Below are 20676 nucleotides of genomic sequence, written 5' to 3'. Positions count from 1 at the left end.
AATTTCTGATTACACGGTAAGAACAAAATGCATTATTTCTCTTCTTTATCTATTTACTTTTGCATTAACACTACAACTCTGTAGTTTTTGACATTAAACGATGAAATGAGCGGCTTAAGATAATCATACCCCATTTTTATCATATGCAAACTGAAGGCAGAACATATTCTATTCCCATGTCACAAAGTTGACTGAATGAGGTTCGCTTAAAGCATTGTTGGATCTATTTTCTTGTGTTTCACTGGTTAAGTTGGCACAAAGCAGAGAGCGCTTTGAACTACAGTACCTTGATTAGAATAGAAACACTTTGCGACCTCTTCAAAATCTCAAGTGCATACTGAATATGCTGTTTCGTACATCATCTTTCCATGTACATAACAAAAGCTTGAAGAATTGAAGCAAATGGCATGGAGTCGTATTCTGATTTTTCTCTCTGGGAAAATCAGCTGGGCAGGATTTCCAAAGGCCAATTTAAGTGCATAGGTGGAGCTTCTCTACCTGCTCCCAGTAGAGTTGAGCAGCTCAGCAGAACATCGCTGACAGGGTAGAAGTCACAGCTACTCAAAAGCAATCGTCATATCCTCCATGGTAACAGCGTGCGAGCTGCTCATGACAACTTGTTCAAACCCTTGTTGTAACATAGAGGAAATGCAATTGTTACTTGGACAGTCAGTACTGATGTTGTTTCACTGACAAGACACAGAGCTGGGGCTTTGATTTCAACACCTGCAACGTGATTAAAGTTCAGATGAAAAGACATTTGCAAGCATTTTGCTTCTGTAACCTGACATTTCTGAGTGAAACTAGACATTCAACGAGAAAAGGAGCCCAACACACAAGCATCAGCTGAAAAGGACAGTCATTTGAGAAGCAAAGTAAAGCATTGCATTTTGGGGAAAGATTGCAAAAATGCAGAAATTATCTCTGAAATAACTGTACTAATTAACTGTACACAATAACACCAGGAATGTACGTTAACGCTGTACAAAAAATATTTTTCAAAGTAGTAAGATTACTGGAGTATGTTTTCCAAGAAAACACTATTTCAGTCTTTCTACTTCAAAATTTTACGTTTAATTTAATGTCTTGCTTGCTGTTTCTTTGTAATCAATTGTGAAATTTACTAGCAATTTCAGAGTGAAAATTGTTTCTTTGCCAAGTTTTTTTTTTTCAGTGTAATGTTCAAGAATTGTACACAATAAAACTAGAAATGTGCGTTGATACAGCAAAAAGTGTGCATGTGTTTATGCTGACTTTAACAAATTTGAAAAAAGGTCTCATTCACAGTTGAGAACCACGGAAGCTGTACGGATGTCTGGAAATGATTGTTTTCAAAATGTTTGTCTTTAATTCACAAGGTCAGTTTTAGAGACAAAAATAAAAATAGTTTGCAAAAACAAATAAATTACAAATGGTTTGGCAAAAGAAACTTCTAGAAAATGCGAGGAGACTTCTTTATAATGCATCTCTCAGATGTAGGACGAAGCTAACTGAATACAGTACCTATACCTTCTTTACATAAGTGCCTACCATCTCTCCAATTGACTTAAAATGTATTTAAAAACACTTTATAAACCCTAATCAGAGGCATGATGTTCTGCAGGCGTGTGTCAGCGCTCTGAGAAAGTAACACCAAGCACAGCAAACACAACGGCCTTTAGAAAGATGCTGTTCCTAAAGAAAGTGTGAGGAAGGCAGAGCTTTGCGCTCATGCTGAAAAGGACAGGCAGCACAAAGAATGTTGTCTGGCAGTAATGGCAAACAATAAAGCCAAGGTCTCTGCTTCGGTTTATTGAATTTAGCGTTTCAAAAAAAAAATTGCTTGAGAGAGAGAGCTGTAATTCTATAAAAAAAAAGGAGCTTGTTGCGGAGCAGGACTGCATAAAGAAACACAGAGAGTGGGAAAGTGCATTTGGCTCCATTTCATTATTTTGCAACCAATCAAGCATATAATAACGAGACGAACACAATAAGATAATTCAAAGCTACTCGAGACTTCCATTCTGTAGATGTAATGTGTGTAATCTTCCATAAGAAGAGGTTTTCAAATGGACTGTCTTCCATACATCCATTGTGACAAAGACCATGCAATACCTAACCTTGTTCCCCTCTTCACAGGCTTTGTCATGGCAACATACGTGATCCCCATCAGGTGCGAGTCACAGTGAAAGAGGTGAAGATGGAAGGTCCGCAAGTTGTCAACACTGATGGCAACTCCTTGCTTAAGGCCGTCTACCTAAGTCGTCTCCGTCTCACACGGCTACTCCTGGAAGGCGGCGCTTATATTAATGAGAGTAATGAGTGCGGCGAAACACCCTTGATGGTCGCCTGCAGGAGCAGGCATATGGACCACCAAAGTGTCTCGAAGGCTAAGATGGTTGGGTACCTGCTTGAAAGTGGCGCTGATCCGAACATCCAGGACAAGAGTGGGAAGACGGCTCTAATGCACGCCTGTTTGGAGCAAGCCGGTCCTGAGGTAGTGGCGTTGCTCTTGGGTAGCGGGGCGGATCCGTGTCTTGAGGACCACACCGGTTCTTCGGCTCTGATATATGCCATCAATGCCTGCGATGAAGAAACTCTTAAAATCTTTATGGATGCCTGCAAAGCCAGAGGAAAAGAGGTCATCATCATCACCCCTGACAAACTGGCATGCGGAAGGCAAACGGCGAAACAGCACCTACCTATTCCTCCGCTTGCAATGGTGGAACAATGGGACAAGCTGAGTTCCAACATCATTCCCTGTGCTTCTCCATCTGATATTCTCCTCAGTACATCTCCACAGGGGACTCTTTCTTCTAGTCCTACAGAGCACATGTTTTCCTTCCAGGACCTCCGAAGCATGACTAATTCCCAGCCAACTTCTCCATCCCACCAGGTTTCCCTGGTAAACAGTCGGTTGAGCAAAATCCACAATCTCCAGAGATTACACTCCGAGCCATGGCTGAAGATCCCACAGTCTTTCTTGGCCCAACAGCACGCCAAAAGCACCTCCGCTACGGAGGAACTCGCGGACATCACGCCTGAAGAGGAAATGACTTTCAGAATGAACAGATTGGCTTTTGGCAACATGCCACTATCACGGCATTGCAGTGTTGATTTGAAAGAAACCAACTCTTTGAGTCAAACTCTAAGTCAAGGAAGAAACGGTGAAGGTTTAAGGCTGGAAGGAGCACTGTGCCGAAACATGTCCTTTGATAGCTTATCATCCCTGCACTCTTTATCCCATCCCAATCTTCATTGCAAAAGCAGCGCGGAAGCTTTACCGGCTGAGAAGTACCCGGACAAATCCCTGCCAAATTTGGCCGTGTCCAGTCTCCGCAACATCATCCAGAGAAGGAAACTAGGAATGGACCACTACAGCTCCGATTCCCAACTATCGGTGAGCCTCGCCAACTCTCCAGAAGACCATAAAGGACAGCTGGAGAAGAGAAAACTTGCTAACTCGCGTTCTCCTACCTTGGTGGGCTCCAGGGAATCTCTTGAGAGCGCTTCGTTGACGCAGTTGCACAGGAGGAATCCCATCGGCTACGAGCGTCGGGGCTCCGGGCCACTTTTGGATCCCATCTCCCATCCTCGAGCTGGATTTCTCCCTCCGCTGAACCAGCATACACCAATCCCAAATATCACTGGAAGTGGCAATCCAAGCAGAATCAGCTCCTGCAACAAAGCAGTATGTGGTGTAGCGGCAGGGACAAAGCCCTGCATTCCCTCGGCTCCTGCAGGTTTTCCAAAGGATCTCAAGACCAGGAGGATGCTGATGAGAAGACACTCCATGCAAACCGAGCAGCTCAAGCGACATGGTGACTTCACAGAAATTTTTGGACACTGAATGGTTGCTATTATAATCATTTTGACCATAACAAAGGCATCAATTTGCACTGACACCAAATGATTGCTGGTCACTGAAACGGAACAAATAACATCTATACTCTTCAATCTAATCCAAAACAATTTTAACCATGCATCCTTAAGGTGAGGTCACATTTACTACTGCTTTTTGAAATTTCATGGACGAAATCCAGTCATTCCCATAGGAATCAGCATGTGAGTTTCACGTGAAGAACCCATGCAGATTTCACACATTCAAGTAGGTTACGTAAATCTGCTTGGTTTGAAAGCGACTTCTGTGAAAGCAGTGCTTCATACATCTCTGCACTACTGACAATGGTCCTTTTTTTTGCCTGTGAAATTTCACTGATGTGACCGCACCTTTATAGTCAAATACGACTTAATAGAAACAATTGGTTATGAATGTGGCTAGAGCTTCAATAGCTAAGAAAACAGGATACAAAAATATTAAAATGACTTGTAGGTTCAAAATACACCATTCAACTGCTGGCATTACTAGCATAGATATTCAGCTTGCCAACATACAAATTCATTCGTAATACATTTGAGTCACTGTGTATGGAACATACTGTACCTTTTTTGCTTGTGTTTGATGTTCACAATGTCTTTTAAAAAATAAAAAATTACATCAGAACTCTATAATGTGAGCAGTAAATTTGCAGCAAATCACCTATTTAGAAAATCTCACTTCATCTAAATGGCAAAACAAAAGGCTGTTAGAAACATGTCATAAATGAGCATGAGACAATGAATTTGTATATTTATCAAAATTTTATTCTACATGAGATACATATTAGAAATGAATGTTGTTTTGAAGAACATCCTTAGGTCCCATACCAGATAATTCATCTAATAAATCTGGTTTTCAAGAATAAATAGATATACATTATGCAAACGGGTACATCTTAACAGCTTTTTATAAAGCATAAAAATACTTTAATTGTGATGATTTAATTAATCAGTAACAGCGAGAAAATAATTTAACTCCCAAAATATTCCACAAAGCCCAAAAATATGGGAGAAGATCTGAGATGTCTATAAAATGCTCAACTAATTTCACAGACGTTTAATCTCAATCCTTCCACAACAATCATCTTTATCTTAAGAACATTTGTATTTGGTTTGTGACAGAATTATAGAGGCCTTCAGATTATTTAAATATACCAGTCAATATATCAAATAAAATGATTCATCACTGTTTATGTTGTGTTTTATCACTATGAATAAAAAATGAATAAAAAATAAGAAACAATCACTCGTCCTGTATTTCATTTCACCAACGACAGTAAAAGTGCATTTTGCAAATTAATGACTTAATGATTTTTGTTAAGATGCAGCATTTAAAAATTAATGATTTAATGGCGTCAATATAATCAGAATTTACTTGAGGGGAAAAAAGTCTTTGTTTTGCAGGTTTAAGGTACATTTTAAGCTGAATGTAAAAATGTAGGATCACAGTCAAGTCTAGTGAAAGAAATAAAGGTTATTGCATTTATAAAATGGCTACTTAATTCAGAAACACCATCCAGCATATTTTACAAGGAAAGAGTTTTCAAAAGATTCTTCAATCTGTCAAACCCATTAAACATGACAGATATTTAATATCTGTAGTATATTAAGGACATTTGGCAGCCTTGTTAACTTTCATCATGGTGGGTTGACCAAATTTTAAAAATTAAAAAAACATGTAAAAGTGTTCAGATGTGTTGATATTTTTTCAGGCCAACATTCAAAGCTCTAAGGATTCTTCAATTCCTGGCTGGTCACACCAACAACACATTTGTAGTGTTAACAGATGGGGCTGTTTTTCAGTTTGTCCAGTAAAAATAAACTAATAGTAAAAGAAAGGCATTTAAAGATCTCAATAAATGACCTTTTCTTTAATTAATGCAGTAGTGTGAAAATAATTACATAAATGTTAAAGCAAATCTTTTCATAAGATGATCCCATCATCCTTTTTCTTTACTCTGAACTCCTTTTTTTTTGGTAAATATATGTGATGTGAAACAATGTTTTCATAAGCATTTCATAAGCTTTTTTGGGGTTATAATTGCAGAATGAGTTTTAATTTGTAATTTCAATGCCCTATCAAAAATATCACCTTTAATCAACACATGAACTGTCTGTTCCAAAAATAGTATTTAAGCTTAATAAAAGTTTAATTGAATTAGCAGATGATTTCATCTATATTTTTTAAGCAATCAAACCGAGGTGTATTTTACTCTCTGTGTATTTTACAGATTGAGAAAAATGACTAACCATAAGATGCAGTACTTAGAAAGTACAATAATCAGTACATAAAACCTTCATATGGATTCTTAAGTCCACATGAAGCTACTTCATAAGGTAACAGAAAATTATGACGGATGGGAAAAAAACATTGCAGATTCCAGCTCAGAAAAAACAGACAAAGAAATGCAGCACTTCATATGCTCGGTTGCCATGTGTGCAATCAAGTAACGATTATAATTATCGGTATATCTGACATCATAGTCATACATAAACAATTCTGTTCGCATTCAAACCAACATTCATCGACTGGCATCCATTGAACAGATGCTGGAAACACGAAGAAGCACAGCAAAGTTCTCACGTTTTTATTTTTGTTGCTGACCTCTGCTTTATTCTAAAGGATCGCTAATATAGTTCCACTTCAGTGAAGTTCCTCTAAAATGCATCAAACTCTCCATACCTTGTCAGAGATCAGATACGAAGTCTGTCTCTCCGTATCTGCGATTCATTGCTACCAGTCGTGAAGGTCCCAATGGCTGCCTGTGGATGCAAAGTTTGTAAGTCACCAGCTTTCAAATGCTCAGTGAGATGTAGAAGAAAAACTCCATGTCCATGGCCTGATGGGGGACACAGGAGCTTCCTCCGTGGATGACGGGAATTAGAGCCCCGTCTAGATCATTCATATACTTCTGAGGCAGGAGGTGGCCACCAGAGCCAGCCTGGTACTCAACCTACAAAAACACAACAATGAGAGGGTTACAAATACATTTTATGCATTTAATCAACATTACAGTGCAGGGTTTCCCATACATTGATTTATTTGTGGCGGCCCGCAATATCAACACTGACCGGCCGCCACAAATAGATTTTCCAAAAGGCTTTGACTTCATTGAATAAACATGAGCACTGCACGTGTCAAAATCAAAACGCGGCACGGGTGTTTTTATATGAATGTATCTTTTTTGAAGGGAAGCGATCGTCTTCAGAAAAGTTTTGATGTCATTTTCATTTCATCTTTCCTATAATGCCTGATAAAGTAGCGTTCATGAGCGAAGCGCTGCTTTGATTACAGCCGTTACCGGGGAAACCGCTATTTCTGCAGCTCCTAAAGCGTCTCCTTCTGGTAGAGAATGAATTTGCACTTTCAATAAGCCCGTCTGCTGTTTTATATTTACATTATATACATATATATTTTCCCCAGGGGAAGTGCCGCCACACATAGAGTGTAAGTCTGTGGAAAACACTGCAGTGACTTGGGAGCTGCTAACAAAAGAAAAAGTGATGCCAGTGAATATTTTTCCCAAAAAGCAGCAGTTTTCTGATAAATATTGTGATTGCGATTGTAAATGTGATTAAAAAAGGCTTCAGGTTTGTTGTGCTTGTTTAAAGGGCAGCATAATTTCGTGATTATATATGAATATGACTATAACAACAATTTATATGATTTTTTAAAAAGTATTATTACTAAATCAAAACATAAAACAAAATAAGAAATATTACTGAAATATTTCACTGCAAAATAAAAGTATTTAAGAAAAAATATAAATTTATAACTCTAAAAAATATTACACAAAACTAATATTACACACACATGCAATTGTACAATAGTAATGTTAAAAATTATGTATTTTTACAATACTTAATATTAGTAAGATCAGCGAGAGTTCCGTTTTTTAAAGAAGTATCTTGTTCTGCTTCAGTTGTGCTGCTTAATATTTTTTTGCAACCTGAGATACTTTTTTCAGGATTCTTTGATGAATAAAAAGTTAAAAAGAACAGCATTTATTCAAAACAGAAATCTTTTGTAACAATATAAGGCTTTACAATCACTTTTTAGCAATTTAACATATCCTTGCTCAACAAAAATATTAACTTCTTTCAAAAAAAAAAAAGAAAAAAAAAATGTACTGACCCCAACGTGTCTGCTGTTAAAAAAGATTTCTATTTTGAATAAATGCTGTTCTTTTTAACTTTTTATTTAAAGAATCCTGAAAAAAATATTATTAATAATAATTTTATAAATATTATTATTACAAAGATTTTAAAAAATATATATTATGTAGCACAACTGTTAATAATTAACATTAATAATAAATCAGCATATTGGAATGAATTCTGAAGGATCATGTGACACTGAAGACACTGAAGTAATGATGCTGAAAATTCAGCTTTGATCACAGGAATAAATTATAATTTAAAGTATATTAAAATAGAAAACTCTTCTTTTAAATTGTAATAATATTTCGCAATATTACAGATTTTTTTTCTGTAGATTTGATCAAATAAATGCAGCCTTGATGAGCATAAGAAACTTCTTTAAAAAAACATAAAAAATCTTACTGATCCCAAACTTTTGAACGGTAGAGTATAGTAAAATTGCAATACTAATATTTATGGCTAGTTCTAATTTATTCATTTTCAAAAGTTGCTCAAACGGTTATCTTACCGGAAAACCACAAGAGCCCTTAAATCTTTTTTTTTTTTTTTTTTTGACAACCGTGCAATTTTGATCTTACATTGGAAAATAGGTAGGTCTTAGCTAATAGTTTTTTTAGCCAACACTGCTGTGCCCACAATAATTTACCATGTCTGAGTCGGTGGAGACCCGGAGTCCGAGAGAGTTGAATCCATTCGCCAAGAGCACAGAGAGGTGAGGGCAGAGGGCGGCGCAGCTGGCGGTGGCGATCTCTCTCTGAAACTGAGCTGATGACGTGAGGACAGCAGACAGTGAGACGTCTGAAGACTTCAGCAGATAGAAGACCTGATGGGAGAGATAGGACATGAAGCAGAGAAGACACCAATAAAATTCCTCCTTTTGCAGGCATCATGCTGTACACACCTCAGTACACCTGATGGTTTGGCCGTCCATCTCAAACTCTGAGTCCTGTTGAATCTTGACGCTTGACACTCCCTCTAGAGACCTGCCATCCACCGGACTGATGACTCTGCAAACATGTTACACGTTATACTGTCTTAGGGGAATTATTTTTGACCTGACACAGCATCTTAACAGCCAAAGGAAGCTGAAAGAATGAATATTAAAAAGTGCCTAATTAATGCAGCTAACATTTTCAAGGTCACTTGCAACATCGGCCAAATAAATCAATAGTGCTTTATCATTCAGTAAAGTGGTTATTCAGTACAGTATTGGCATACAAAACCTGCATAAGAAAGCATCTGATGAGAATGTATACTACTGGCCAAAAGTTTGGAATAATTAAGTTTTTTTTTTTAAAGCATCTTCTGCTCACACAGGCTGCATATATTTGATAAAAATACAGTAAAAATAGTGAAATATTATTACAATTTAAAAGAACAGTTTTCTAATTGCGTATTTTAAATTGTGATTTATTCCCGTGTTTTCAACATTGATAATAACGTTAATCAGCAAATCAGCATATTAGAATGATTTCTGAAGGATCATGTGGCACTGAAGACTGGAGTAATGATGCTGAAAATTCAGCATTGCATCACAGGAATTAATTTTTAAATATATTCAAATAGAAAACAGTTATTTTCAAATTGTAAACATATTACTGTTTATACTGTATTTTGATCAAATAAATGCATCCTTAAGTGAGCAGAAGAGTTTTCTTTCAAAAACAATAAGAAAATCTTAATTATTCCAAACTTTTGATAGTGTAAATGTATCTGATAAATTGTTGGTACCCAGAGTTGACGGGTGCAGTCCAGTCGACCCAGCGTACATTCACATTTTCCCGTGTCTCATCCGAATCTGCCTTCCCACAGGGGATCTGAAAGTCGGTTTGGTCCCTGAGGGCCTGTCGTAAACCTTCCATGGTCTCCGGAGGGATTTGCACCATTAACCCGTCTAAAGATGAAGAAGGACAGTTTGACGATAAAACTTTTTGAGCATAATGACCTAAGGAAGTGTTTGAAAATGATTTGTGTGTCAGCTTTACCCTCCACAATGCTGGATTTGGCAATGAATCCTGATGAGGCTTTCAGAGCACCGTTAAAAACCACAAAACTAGCTCCAGTCACTGCAAAAGAAAGACAGGGTCCGGTGAGACATCCACTTATCATATTACATAAATATTATACAACAAACAACTTGAGTGATTTCACACTAAAACCTTTGGTGCTAACCAAAGTACATTTGAAAGTTTGGTTTTCCTAAAGATTTTGATCAAATTAAACTAGTTTTGCAATCCTTCCTTGTCTTGCAACTTGCAAGTATAACAGCATAAATACAAAGATGTTTTAATATCACCTCAGATATAAAATGTTAGTACTGGTAAGATTAAATAATCATCGAAATATTTTTATGCATATAAATGAAAACGATTAAATATAATTTTTTCTGTGTGTTAATTACGTCAAAAACAGAAAGAAAACATGCCTTGATTATTTTTCACAAATATATGTAGGTAAAATAATGTGTATTATGTAATATTATTTTTGTGTATATAAATAAAAACGATTAAATGTAATTTTTTTCCTTTGTGTTAATTCAGTCAAAAACAGTAAGAAAACATGCTTTGATTATTTTAAATAAATATATGTAGTTGAAATAATCTGTTTTATGTAATGTTATTTTGGTGCAAAAAATGATTAAACACATTTTCTTTATGTAAATTCAATTAAAAACCAATGGCTTGATTACTTTTCACTTTATTTTTTCGATTTTGCATTAAATATTTTGAATCTACTTGACTACAATGGCTTGAAATTATTTAAATGTTGGTCCCTCTGATTGAAAAAGAAAACTGTCTTAAGACATTCAAGAGAATACACAAAGTTATTAAAGATTTTTAGCTATATCGCCCAGCTCTAGTAGAAGTGACTAACAAACCTCTCCTGGTTTTTCCTGGTATACTGTTGGCTTGCGTCTGGTAGCTTCCGTCCTCGTTCTGCATGCAAACCAAGTGAGAATCGGCCTCAGTGCTGAAACAGGCGCCGAAACTGATCACGTGTTCATTGGAGGAGTTCACCACCTTCAGCATCTACAACAGCCAGAACACCACAACACATTCAACAACACAATAACAATGATGCCTGACTGCTGCACAATTCAAATATAACTCTGACCTCATTAAACCTGGACTTAGGAATGTCGATGTAGCTGTTGCCCATCTCCATGTGCACTCGCAGACTTTCCACCACAGGTAAACTGTACTGGTAGTTCCTCAGATCCTGTGTCAGAATCAACAAAACACAAGAATGAAGGTGGATCCAAAGATTTGGGGTTACAAGGCCAAAAGTTAAAGGGATAGTTCACCCAAAAATCTAAATTTGCTGAAAATGTCCTCACCCACAGGCCATCCAAGATGTAGATGACTTTGTTTCTTTAAGAGAACAGATATGGAGAAATGCAGCATTACATTACTTGCTCAGCAGTGGATGCTCTGCAGTGAATGGGTGCCGTCAGAATGAGAGTCCAAACAGCTGATAAAAACATCATAATAATCCACAAGTAATCCACACCACTCCAGTACATCATTTAGCATCTTCTGAAGCCAAAAGAGGCATGTAAGAAACAAATCCATCATTAAGACAGTTTTAACTTCAAACCATCGCTTCCGGAAAATCTTAGACCATAATCCATAATAACGTTTCCTCCAGTGATATTTGTTTTTGTTTCTTACAAACACGCAGCTTTGCTCTTCACAAGATGTTAACTGATGGACTGGAGTGGTTACTTGTGGATTATTGTGATGTTTTTATCAGCTGTTTGGACTCTCATTCTGACGGCACCCATTCACTGCAGAGCATCCATTGGTGAGACACTGATGCAATGCTACATTTCTCCAAATCTGATGAAGAAACAAACGCATCTATATCTTAGATGGGCTGAGGGTGAGCAGATTTTCAGCAAACTGCCATCTGTAGGTGAACTATTCCCTTAATGTATGTGTTATGTGTATTATGTAATGTTATTTTGGTGCATACAAATAAAAAATTGTTAAAAGCCTTTTTGTTAAATCAATCAAATCAGAGGGAAAACATGCCTTGATTATTTTTCACTTTATTAGTTTGTGCATTGAATGTTTTGCACTGAGTATTCTGAATATACTTAAATGTATTTTGAATGTTGGTTCCGCGGCTTGGGGTGAGCAGATTTTCAGCAAACTGCCATCTGTAGGTGAACTATTCCCTTAATGTATGTGTTATGTGTATTATGTAATGTTATTTTGGTGCATACAAATAAAAAATTGTTAAAAGCCTTTTTGTTAAATCAATCAAATCAGAGGGAAAACATGCCTTGATTATTTTTCACTTTATTAGTTTGTGCATTGAATGTTTTGCATTGAGTATTCTGAATATACTTAAATGTATTTTGAATGTTGGTTCCGCGGCTTGAAAAAAAAAAAGATTTTAAGCCATAAATAAACAAAGGATTTGAGGTTACAAGGCCAAAAGTTAAAACTTGATAACATGTTTACGTTTACCTTCATACTAAAATGCATCTGCAAAGTAGAATAAGCCAATTTAGATGCAAAATAAACTTAATTTGCAGAGATGTACCACATTTTTCCATGCCTGCATCCAGAAAATTGGCCATAAGTGTACTTGCAAGCACAATCGTTAGAGACCAAAGAAGCTCTTTAATTCTCAGAAATCAAGAGTGGCTCAGAGCTGAAGTACACACTGGGTTTTAGTCTTGAGTGCTCTCTAATCTCCTTCATTATCTGTCCTGAGCTGAACCCGAGACTCTGGTTAGAAAGGTGAAAAAACAGCTTAACCAAACTACCATCTTTGATTCTTGCTTTTGGAATTCATTTAAAATCTTTCAGGGCAAATCACATATTATAAAATTGATCTGAAACCACAAACCTACAATTTTGATATTGTATATAAGGTTAGCACCAAATAGTCTGGATTATGATCTTGACCTTAGTTGCACATCTTTCATCTTTGAGAACCATTAAGCCATAAGCAGAAATAAACAGCATCTTTTCAAAAGTTTAAAAGTTCTGAGGTTTTTTTTTTTTTTTTTTAAAGAAAAATGAATGCTTTTATTTTGCAAGGATGCAAAAATATGAAGCAGCAACTGCAACTGTTTTCAACATTGATAATAATCAGAAATGTTTCTTGAGCAGCAAATCAGCATATTAGAATGATTTCTGACTGGAGTAATGATGCTGAAAATTTAGATTTACATCACTGTATCAAAATGTGATGCATTTTGCATCATTGTATTATTTTAAAATTATTCAATATTACAAAATCTTACCGACCCCAAACTTTTGAACAGCAGTGTACATCTTTAAACAATACATTGCACATTTATATGATTAAGTAAAATATTTTAGGGTTAAATGTGAACACGTACTGTGAGCAGATTCATGATGGTGTGGCCCGCCTCTTTGAAAACGGAATCACGGAAACGCACGCTCACCAAAGGCCAGGGATACACTGTAAAAATAAACATCATATCATGAATGGAAGGAGGTGGTACTTATATATATATACTGTATATAATATATAACATTATATATTTTAATAGCAATATTATAATAACATTTTCTTCTCTATTATACTAAAGGATGTTTTAATGAGGGCTCACCGCTGTATTGTGCCCCCAGAGCGAGCAGCAGTCGGAGGGGAAACACTTTAGCCCAGGGAACCTCTAGTTTCTGAATCAAAACACCACAGAGGAACGAGACCTGCGGCAGAGCAAGACCATCCAGTGGCTGAAACGTTGGAGTGAAGAACAGGATGCCACCGTGATCTTTACTGCCCAGGAAACTGTCAGTGAACGTCACGTTGCCAAGGTGCTCGATGAACTTCCCTTTGGTGGGGAAAAATAAGAAAAATACCATATGAGCCACATAAAAATCACTCATTTACATCATGAATAGTTTGGGTTTTTGTAAAACAGATCAAATATCATGCAGCAAAAAAAAACATCAAAACGAAATGTTTTTGCTGGTATAAATCTATTTTGTTACTAATTTATCAGTGCAGCAGTAAAAAAAAAAAACTGTTTACTTCTAAGGGGGTGGAATGTAGTCATGAAAAAGTAAATTACGACTGTTTTTATCTCCCCTTTAAGGTAAGACACTACAGGGGAATAGAGTAAAAATTTAACTAACAGATATCACCATACATCTCCAGTTGACTGATTACAGTACATTAGGAATTGCAAATGTGTTTTGGTATGGTATGTTTAAATATGCAAATGATGCATTAACTAATGAAATAGACACTAATTTGCATACATTTCTAGAAACTGAAATTTCAGAACAGGTTGTTTCCGAGGGAATTTTAGATTTTTATTATCAAAAATGTTGTTTAAGCCAATTCACGAATCTTTAACAATTTAGTCAATACAAAAATATGTCTATATATATATATATATATATATATATACACACACACACACACACACACACACAATATATATATATAAATATACAATGTATACAATAAATATAACAATATAATTTCCAACAAAACCACACTTTTATTTTAATTTTTTGTCAAAAAGTGCTGCAGTACAGAAATTGTATACTGTATTAATTAAAACGTGGATGAAATATATCTGGGTTGTAAGATATTCCTTAATAATAATAATATTGATACTACTACTACTACTTATAATAATAATAATTAAAAGTAATAATCTAATAAGTTGTATTATTGTTATTATTAATATTATTTTTACTTTGAGAAGTACATTTACTATTATTCTAGAAAAAAATAAATTAAAAAATCACCATGGATTTAGCAATAAAATGTTATATAAAAACTGTAAAGTTTGGTGTATGCAAGTGCTGCTGAAGTGGAGCAAATAGCTATTTTGAGAAAACGGCCTTTAAAGGTATGTATTATAATTAAAATGTACAGACACAAAAAGATCAAATAAACACTTAGAAGTTATTTTGGATGTTTTCTTTCCACTAGACTTAAACAACACATTATGAAAAGCCTGAAATCTCAAAACTGACCAGCGCATAAAAACACAATGTTTTTGCCTGTACTGTGAAGTGTTTTGTGTGACGTACCTTTCTGTGCATCCTCGTAGATACTAACATACAGGTTGAATAGGTCTCTAGGCAGGTTGTTCTCCTCTGCGAGACACTCAATTATAAACACCAGCTCCTTCTGGCCCACTCCCTGAAGACCATTAGAGCTCAGACACCAGCACCTCTTCCCACCATCTACAACACAAACAGAGAGAGAGAGTAATGATGTTTAGCATATGAACAAGCTGGACATGATCAGATATTTCAATCAGATTGAGATAACGTAACATACATGTGACAATCTTGACGTTCACCAGTAAATTGGCGTTGAGCACGAAGGTCAGTGGTTGTGGGCCTCCCTCTTCCAACAGCAGCAATATTTGGCAAGCAGCAGGACGTTCCTCAACTAATAAATCTGTAACGTAATGAAAAGAAAATTACACATTACAGAAAAACACACCATAAAGAATCAGTCACAAAATAACTACCAAATTGGCAGCAGCAATCAGGATATCACCTGACTTCTAAACGTAAATAGTATTTTGCTGTCATCAACAAAACAGCACATGGACCTATTTTGCCATAAGTGTTGCAACAGAGGGCATGAATTTCTCAGATGTTCTCATCTAGTAATTACAGTATCTCCAACGTACTGTTGAAGCAGCATGATTCTGGTTAAAAATCACCTGTTTAGTGGGGCTGGAAGATATTGCCAAAAAAAAAGTTATCACAATATTTTTGCCCATTTCATTCAATATTGATTTATCACAACATTCATTTCATTTCAAGAAAATACATTCCACATATTTGCTAGACCATGAGACAAAATCTGAACATAACTTATTTACAAGTAAACTCCACAGAATAAGCTCTCTTTTAATTTAGGGCCTCATTAATTTTTTCCCCCCAAATTTTGTGTTTTCGGTTTCATTTTTTCTGGATTCTGTGTTTTATGATTTAATACAAATGTATTATCAAAAAAGTTGTCTAATGAAGTGAATTCATAAAACTTTAACAAGTGCTGCAGAAATTGTATACTGTATAAATTAAAATATGGATGAAAAAAAAAATTCTTGGTTGCATGATATTCCTTAATTTTAATAATAACAATAGTATTAACAATAATAATTTATTATTAATAATAAATAATAATAAATAATAAGATTTTAGTCTTTGCAACTTCAGGGATCTTATCTATGCACAATCAGCTTGTAACACTCCAAAGAGAAAGGAAAACTTGAAATCGCATCATATGACCCCTTTAAAAAGTTGCATTATTATTATTTGAGAGGAGAAGTACATTTTACTATACAAAAGTAATATATTTCTGTAATAATTTCTTCAAATTAAACCAAACTTTTATTTTGGCAGGTTGTAGCGAAGACTTGAGTTTCTGTGTGTAACTGACAATAGTTTTCTCAAAAGAAATGGTGAAATGCTGGTGAAGTGACTCTCAGAGCAGCTCTGGAGATGAAGTTCATGTGTTCATGTCCTCATATAGTGAGACGGCAGACGCTGAAACACCACAAGCGTCACGCGTGCTTCAGTATGTGTACAAAACGAAACTGCACCACTCATTCACACAATATGCTGATTTCTTTTATAATTGATAAATTTTACACAGCTATTGAATTGAACTATAGAATCAATACTATATAATCAAAAAACGAATCCACAAAATCGAAAGTAAACTTTTGAGTAATTTACGATATTTAGCCTACATCATTCTAGACAATCAGGTTCTTCTATGAGAAGTTCTTCAAATATTCTTTAAATTCTGCTGTGAAGCAGCTCTAAAAGACAACAGTGCTGTTAGTCAGCTCAAGTCAGAACACTGTTGTCTTTTAGAGCTGCTTCACAGCAGAATTTAAAGAATATTTGAAGAACTTTGCATAGAAGAACCTGATTGTCTAGAATGATGTAGGCTAAATATCGTAAATTACTCAAATTACTTGTTTTTTGATTAACATCGATGTTGATTTATCGCCTAGTCCTACCATTTAGACAGGAAGAGGCCGTCAAAAAGATGGCTACCCTCTAGTTTAAGCCTTTAAAAGTCCTCACCCCCATATTCCTCCTCTCCTGTGGTAATGAGCAGTGGAGGCAGACCGTCGTCGTCCTCCGGCACCAGACTGACCGCTCCCTGCACGCAGCTGCCCACCGCACAGAGCAGGCCGTAGTCCCACGGGCCTCTGATGGGCGGGCGGCTCACCTCGGCAGCGCTGTCAGAACTTCCTCCGGCGCTCTGATCACACTCGCCAGGAAATTTACAATTAGGCTGAAAGGCAGCGAATCAATGAATGACCAGAAATAATTTTATGTAGGCCATTCTGAGTCAATACCATGCTTTTCCAATGAGGGGGAAAGGACTGTTTTCCCCCATGCCGACTCCGCCCACACAGCTATGACGCGACACCGAACAAGTCAATAGCCTATTAGCACTCAAGCACATGCATAAAACTTGCCACAGCACACCGCAGAAGTAATGATTATGAATGCGTCAGGGAAAAAACAGCAAGAAGACTGCCTTAACAATTATAATAATTCATTGATAAACTAGTGTTTTCTGTATTTTTGGCTGCAGTGATGAAGTCGACGACACTGACTCATCATCTCCACAGTAGACGTGCATGTTTCATATGGCTTACATTATATGAAAATATTTGTTTTCCATTTGAATCAGTTCATTTAAAAGTAAACATTTCACTTTCTATAGATATATTTTTCATGTCTGTGAGGCAAGCACAGAGTTTCGGTTAATTATTATTTTTTTGACATGGTCAAGTTCACAGAGACCTAGACGGCAGAAAGCGCACCCTGTTTGCTTTCATTATTTTACAAAAGCACAACGTTTTGTTGTTATTGTGAGTGCACACAAATAAAAGTAAAACTTTTACAAATTCGATAGATGTATTACTCTATATGAGCAAAAAATGACAGAGTATTTTAAGTTAAATGCAAATGATCGCACCGGTGCCTCCAAGTGAACTGTCATGCAGTGAGCGTGCTACTATTCAGCTTCCACATTCCGCACAAACACTTCAATAGCACACACGTTTCTAGGTTAACGTTAGAGCGAGCGGCCATGTAATGATGCTACTACTTACATGTTTCAGTAGCCACATTTGAGATCGGTGAACGAAACGAACATTTGGATGTTCGATGTACTGTAATTACCACATAGACCAGCTGTTAATGATCTGTCAATGACTTCGTCACTTGTTGTGGAACTTTTTTTCTGCGACTAATAAAATTTTGATCGACTAAGCCTCTTCTTGTCGACTATTGGGGGGCAGCCCAACACTAAATTATGCTTGATGTTCAAATATTGATTATAGTGAATGCACCAATAATTTTTGTTTGTTTTATATTTACGATTTAGTTTTAATCCAAAAGATGCATGTGCTAACGGAGCGAACAGCAATGAAGATCATGCAACAGAAGTGTCTCTTTCTCTCACTCTCTCCTTACCGTCAAGTAAGTTTAGGAATTTGTGCATTGTTTTACTTACTTGCTTTTGACATATCCGACTGAACTACAAACTTTCCAGTGATGTCTGTGAGAAAGAGATATTTGATCGACAAGCTCGCACATCTGTGCCGCCGCAGGCTCATTACACTCAGCGTGCTTTGCTTATCAGCTCGCGCACATCCGCTATACAGGCGTGAATATTGAATGTATATATATAATTAACATTATATTAATTACATACATGAACTTCATAGACATCCTTAATCTCTAATAACTCCATTCTGCTCTCTGTTGTTCTGTTGTCAGAGTTTCTTTGTCTGGACACAGCACTGTTCACATGCTGTGTGGTATCGGAGCATTTTAATGAGTACGAGTACAGGAGAGCAGTATCAGGCCCGATACCGATATTGGTGCATCTCTACATATTATTAAAAAAATATATATATATTTAAAAAATGACAAAAACAAAACAAAATTACAAAAAATGAAGCTAAAATTTAAATGAAAACAGAAAATACAAAAAAACAAAAGTAATTCAAAAATATTAACTAAAAACTACTATAGCATATAAATTCTACTAAAATAACAGACTTGAAGCGATGTACCAAATAAAGTTTGCTTAAAGTTTGGTGTGATGAAGAGGAAAACATTTTTTCTATTACTAGACTAAAAATACACTACCGTTTGGGTTTTATAATGTTTTTGAAAGTCTCTTCTGCTCACCAAGGCTGCATTTATTTATTTATATTATTACAGTAGAAATCGTGAAAATATTACTACAATTTAAAATAGCTATTTTCTATTTAATTCTATTTTAAAATGTATTTATTCTTGTGAACAAATCATTACTCCAGTCTTCAGTGTCACATGATCCTTCAGAAATCATTCTAATATGCTGATTTGCAGCTCAAAAAACATTTCTGATTATTAGCAATGTTGAAAACAGTTGTGCTGCCCAATATTTTTGTGGAAACCATGATACATGTTATATTTTCAGGATTCTTTGATGAATAGAAAGTTCAAAAGAACAGCATTTATTTGAAATGTAAATATTTTGTAAAGTTGTAAGTGTCTTTACTGTCACTTTTAAACAATTTAATGCATCCTTGCATAAAAATATTAATAAAAATCTGATAAAAATCTTGTTCATTTGCTGGATAAAAATATTAATTAAAAATCATACAGACCCCAAACCTTTACATAACAGTGTATAGTGAAGCTAACCTAGTCTAGCACACTATATGATATGGAGTGCATGCATTTTGGGATGCAGTCACTCTTTCTTTCATGAACTAACTCTATTAAATGGAGGTCACAGTGTTTTATAGCCATAAGAGCTATAACGCCGGCTCAGAGTGCAGTGCGTACCGTCATTACCGGGGTGTTTGAGGACAGACACGGGGACCATGACGGTGGGTGGGGGAGAGTTGAGGGTGCCGGCGGCGCGGGCCTGCTGCATGGGCGGTATGGTGGAGCAGTACTCTGATGGGATGTTGGGATTGGGACTGGGCCCAGTAGGGCTCATCATTCTCTCATGGGCTTGAGCTGCATACAAACAAGCAAAATCATCCATTCCCAAATCAGTCTTTTCAGTGTGGTGAATGAAAGGTCATGCTGGGAGAGAGAATGAGAGAGAGTAAGGAACAGTGGGTAAATGTTGTAGAAATGTATGAGGTTTCTCATTAAAGGCTATGCACAACTTTAATTAACAGCCACCAAAAATGAAAATCAATGCAAATACTCCTGGTTTTGTGATCGATTCATCAGTGCACATTATACTACAGAAAAATAAAATATTGTCTTGTTAATTTTGCATCAGAATTAATAACTTACTCAATATCTGACTTGACGTTTCTTTCTTCTGTTGAACACAGAAGGAGAAATTTAGCACAAAAAGTACCATAAAAGTAGTTATAAGTAGACGTGCGTGCTGACGTCCATGTCTCTGTATGAGGAACAGTCAATATTTATTGAAAATCTTGCAAAATCTTCACTGTAGCCAAGTGAATACATTTCAATCTGTTCCTCACACAAATAACTTTAGTATGATGTTCAAGTATAGGACATTGGCAAGTATGAACTACTTTTATCATACTTTTTTGGAGACTTGCAACCTCTGGTTGATATGCTTTAATTTTATGTAAAAGTGAGAATGTTCTGCTTTTCGTATTCCACAAAAAAAAAAAAAAAA

At 36.0% G+C, this 20676-nt stretch overlaps 2 protein-coding genes across 2 annotated transcripts in view; one reads left to right on the top strand and one right to left on the bottom strand.

Annotated features, from left to right (window-relative positions):
• Window positions 1–3895, top strand: LOC107731616 (ankyrin repeat domain-containing protein 34B-like). Its single transcript, XM_016542737.1, has 2 exons — window positions 1–16; window positions 2119–3895. The coding sequence occupies exon 2, from the start codon at window positions 2180–2182 to the stop codon at window positions 3827–3829; it is 1650 nt and encodes a 549-aa protein (XP_016398223.1). The 5' UTR covers window positions 1–16; window positions 2119–2179; the 3' UTR covers window positions 3830–3895.
• A 1629-nt stretch (window positions 3896–5524) lies between these two features.
• The window catches only part of LOC107731613 (zinc finger FYVE domain-containing protein 9-like), a 16810-nt gene continuing 1658 nt past the window's right edge, over window positions 5525–20676 (bottom strand). The window contains exons 3-17 of the mRNA XM_016542735.1: window positions 20319–20346; window positions 19854–20030; window positions 19779–19783; window positions 17079–17292; window positions 15307–15429; window positions 15054–15209; window positions 13613–13837; window positions 13379–13461; window positions 11134–11238; window positions 10898–11048; window positions 10005–10085; window positions 9751–9913; window positions 8921–9026; window positions 8666–8842; window positions 5525–6812 (exon numbers count right to left, since the gene is read on the bottom strand). Coding sequence (XP_016398221.1) covers window positions 6654–6812; window positions 8666–8842; window positions 8921–9026; window positions 9751–9913; window positions 10005–10085; window positions 10898–11048; window positions 11134–11238; window positions 13379–13461; window positions 13613–13837; window positions 15054–15209; window positions 15307–15429; window positions 17079–17292; window positions 19779–19783; window positions 19854–20030; window positions 20319–20346 — 1953 coding nt within the window. The 3' untranslated portion in view covers window positions 5525–6653. The remainder of the gene's footprint in view (window positions 6813–8665; window positions 8843–8920; window positions 9027–9750; window positions 9914–10004; window positions 10086–10897; window positions 11049–11133; window positions 11239–13378; window positions 13462–13612; window positions 13838–15053; window positions 15210–15306; window positions 15430–17078; window positions 17293–19778; window positions 19784–19853; window positions 20031–20318; window positions 20347–20676) is intronic.

This window comes from Sinocyclocheilus rhinocerous, unplaced genomic scaffold, assembly GCF_001515625.1.
Source record: "Sinocyclocheilus rhinocerous isolate Xijiao unplaced genomic scaffold, SAMN03320098_v1.1 scaffold4808, whole genome shotgun sequence".
Lineage (NCBI taxonomy): Eukaryota > Metazoa > Chordata > Actinopteri > Cypriniformes > Cyprinidae > Sinocyclocheilus > Sinocyclocheilus rhinocerous.
Note: the sequence above shows the minus strand (reverse complement) of the source record. Positions and strands in the feature narration are given on the sequence as shown.

Bases quoted from the DNA above. Each gene is read 5' to 3' on its own strand.
- LOC107731616 (XM_016542737.1), top strand. From the start codon at position 2,180: ATGGAAGGTCCGCAAGTTGTCAACACTGATGGCAACTCCTTGCTTAAG.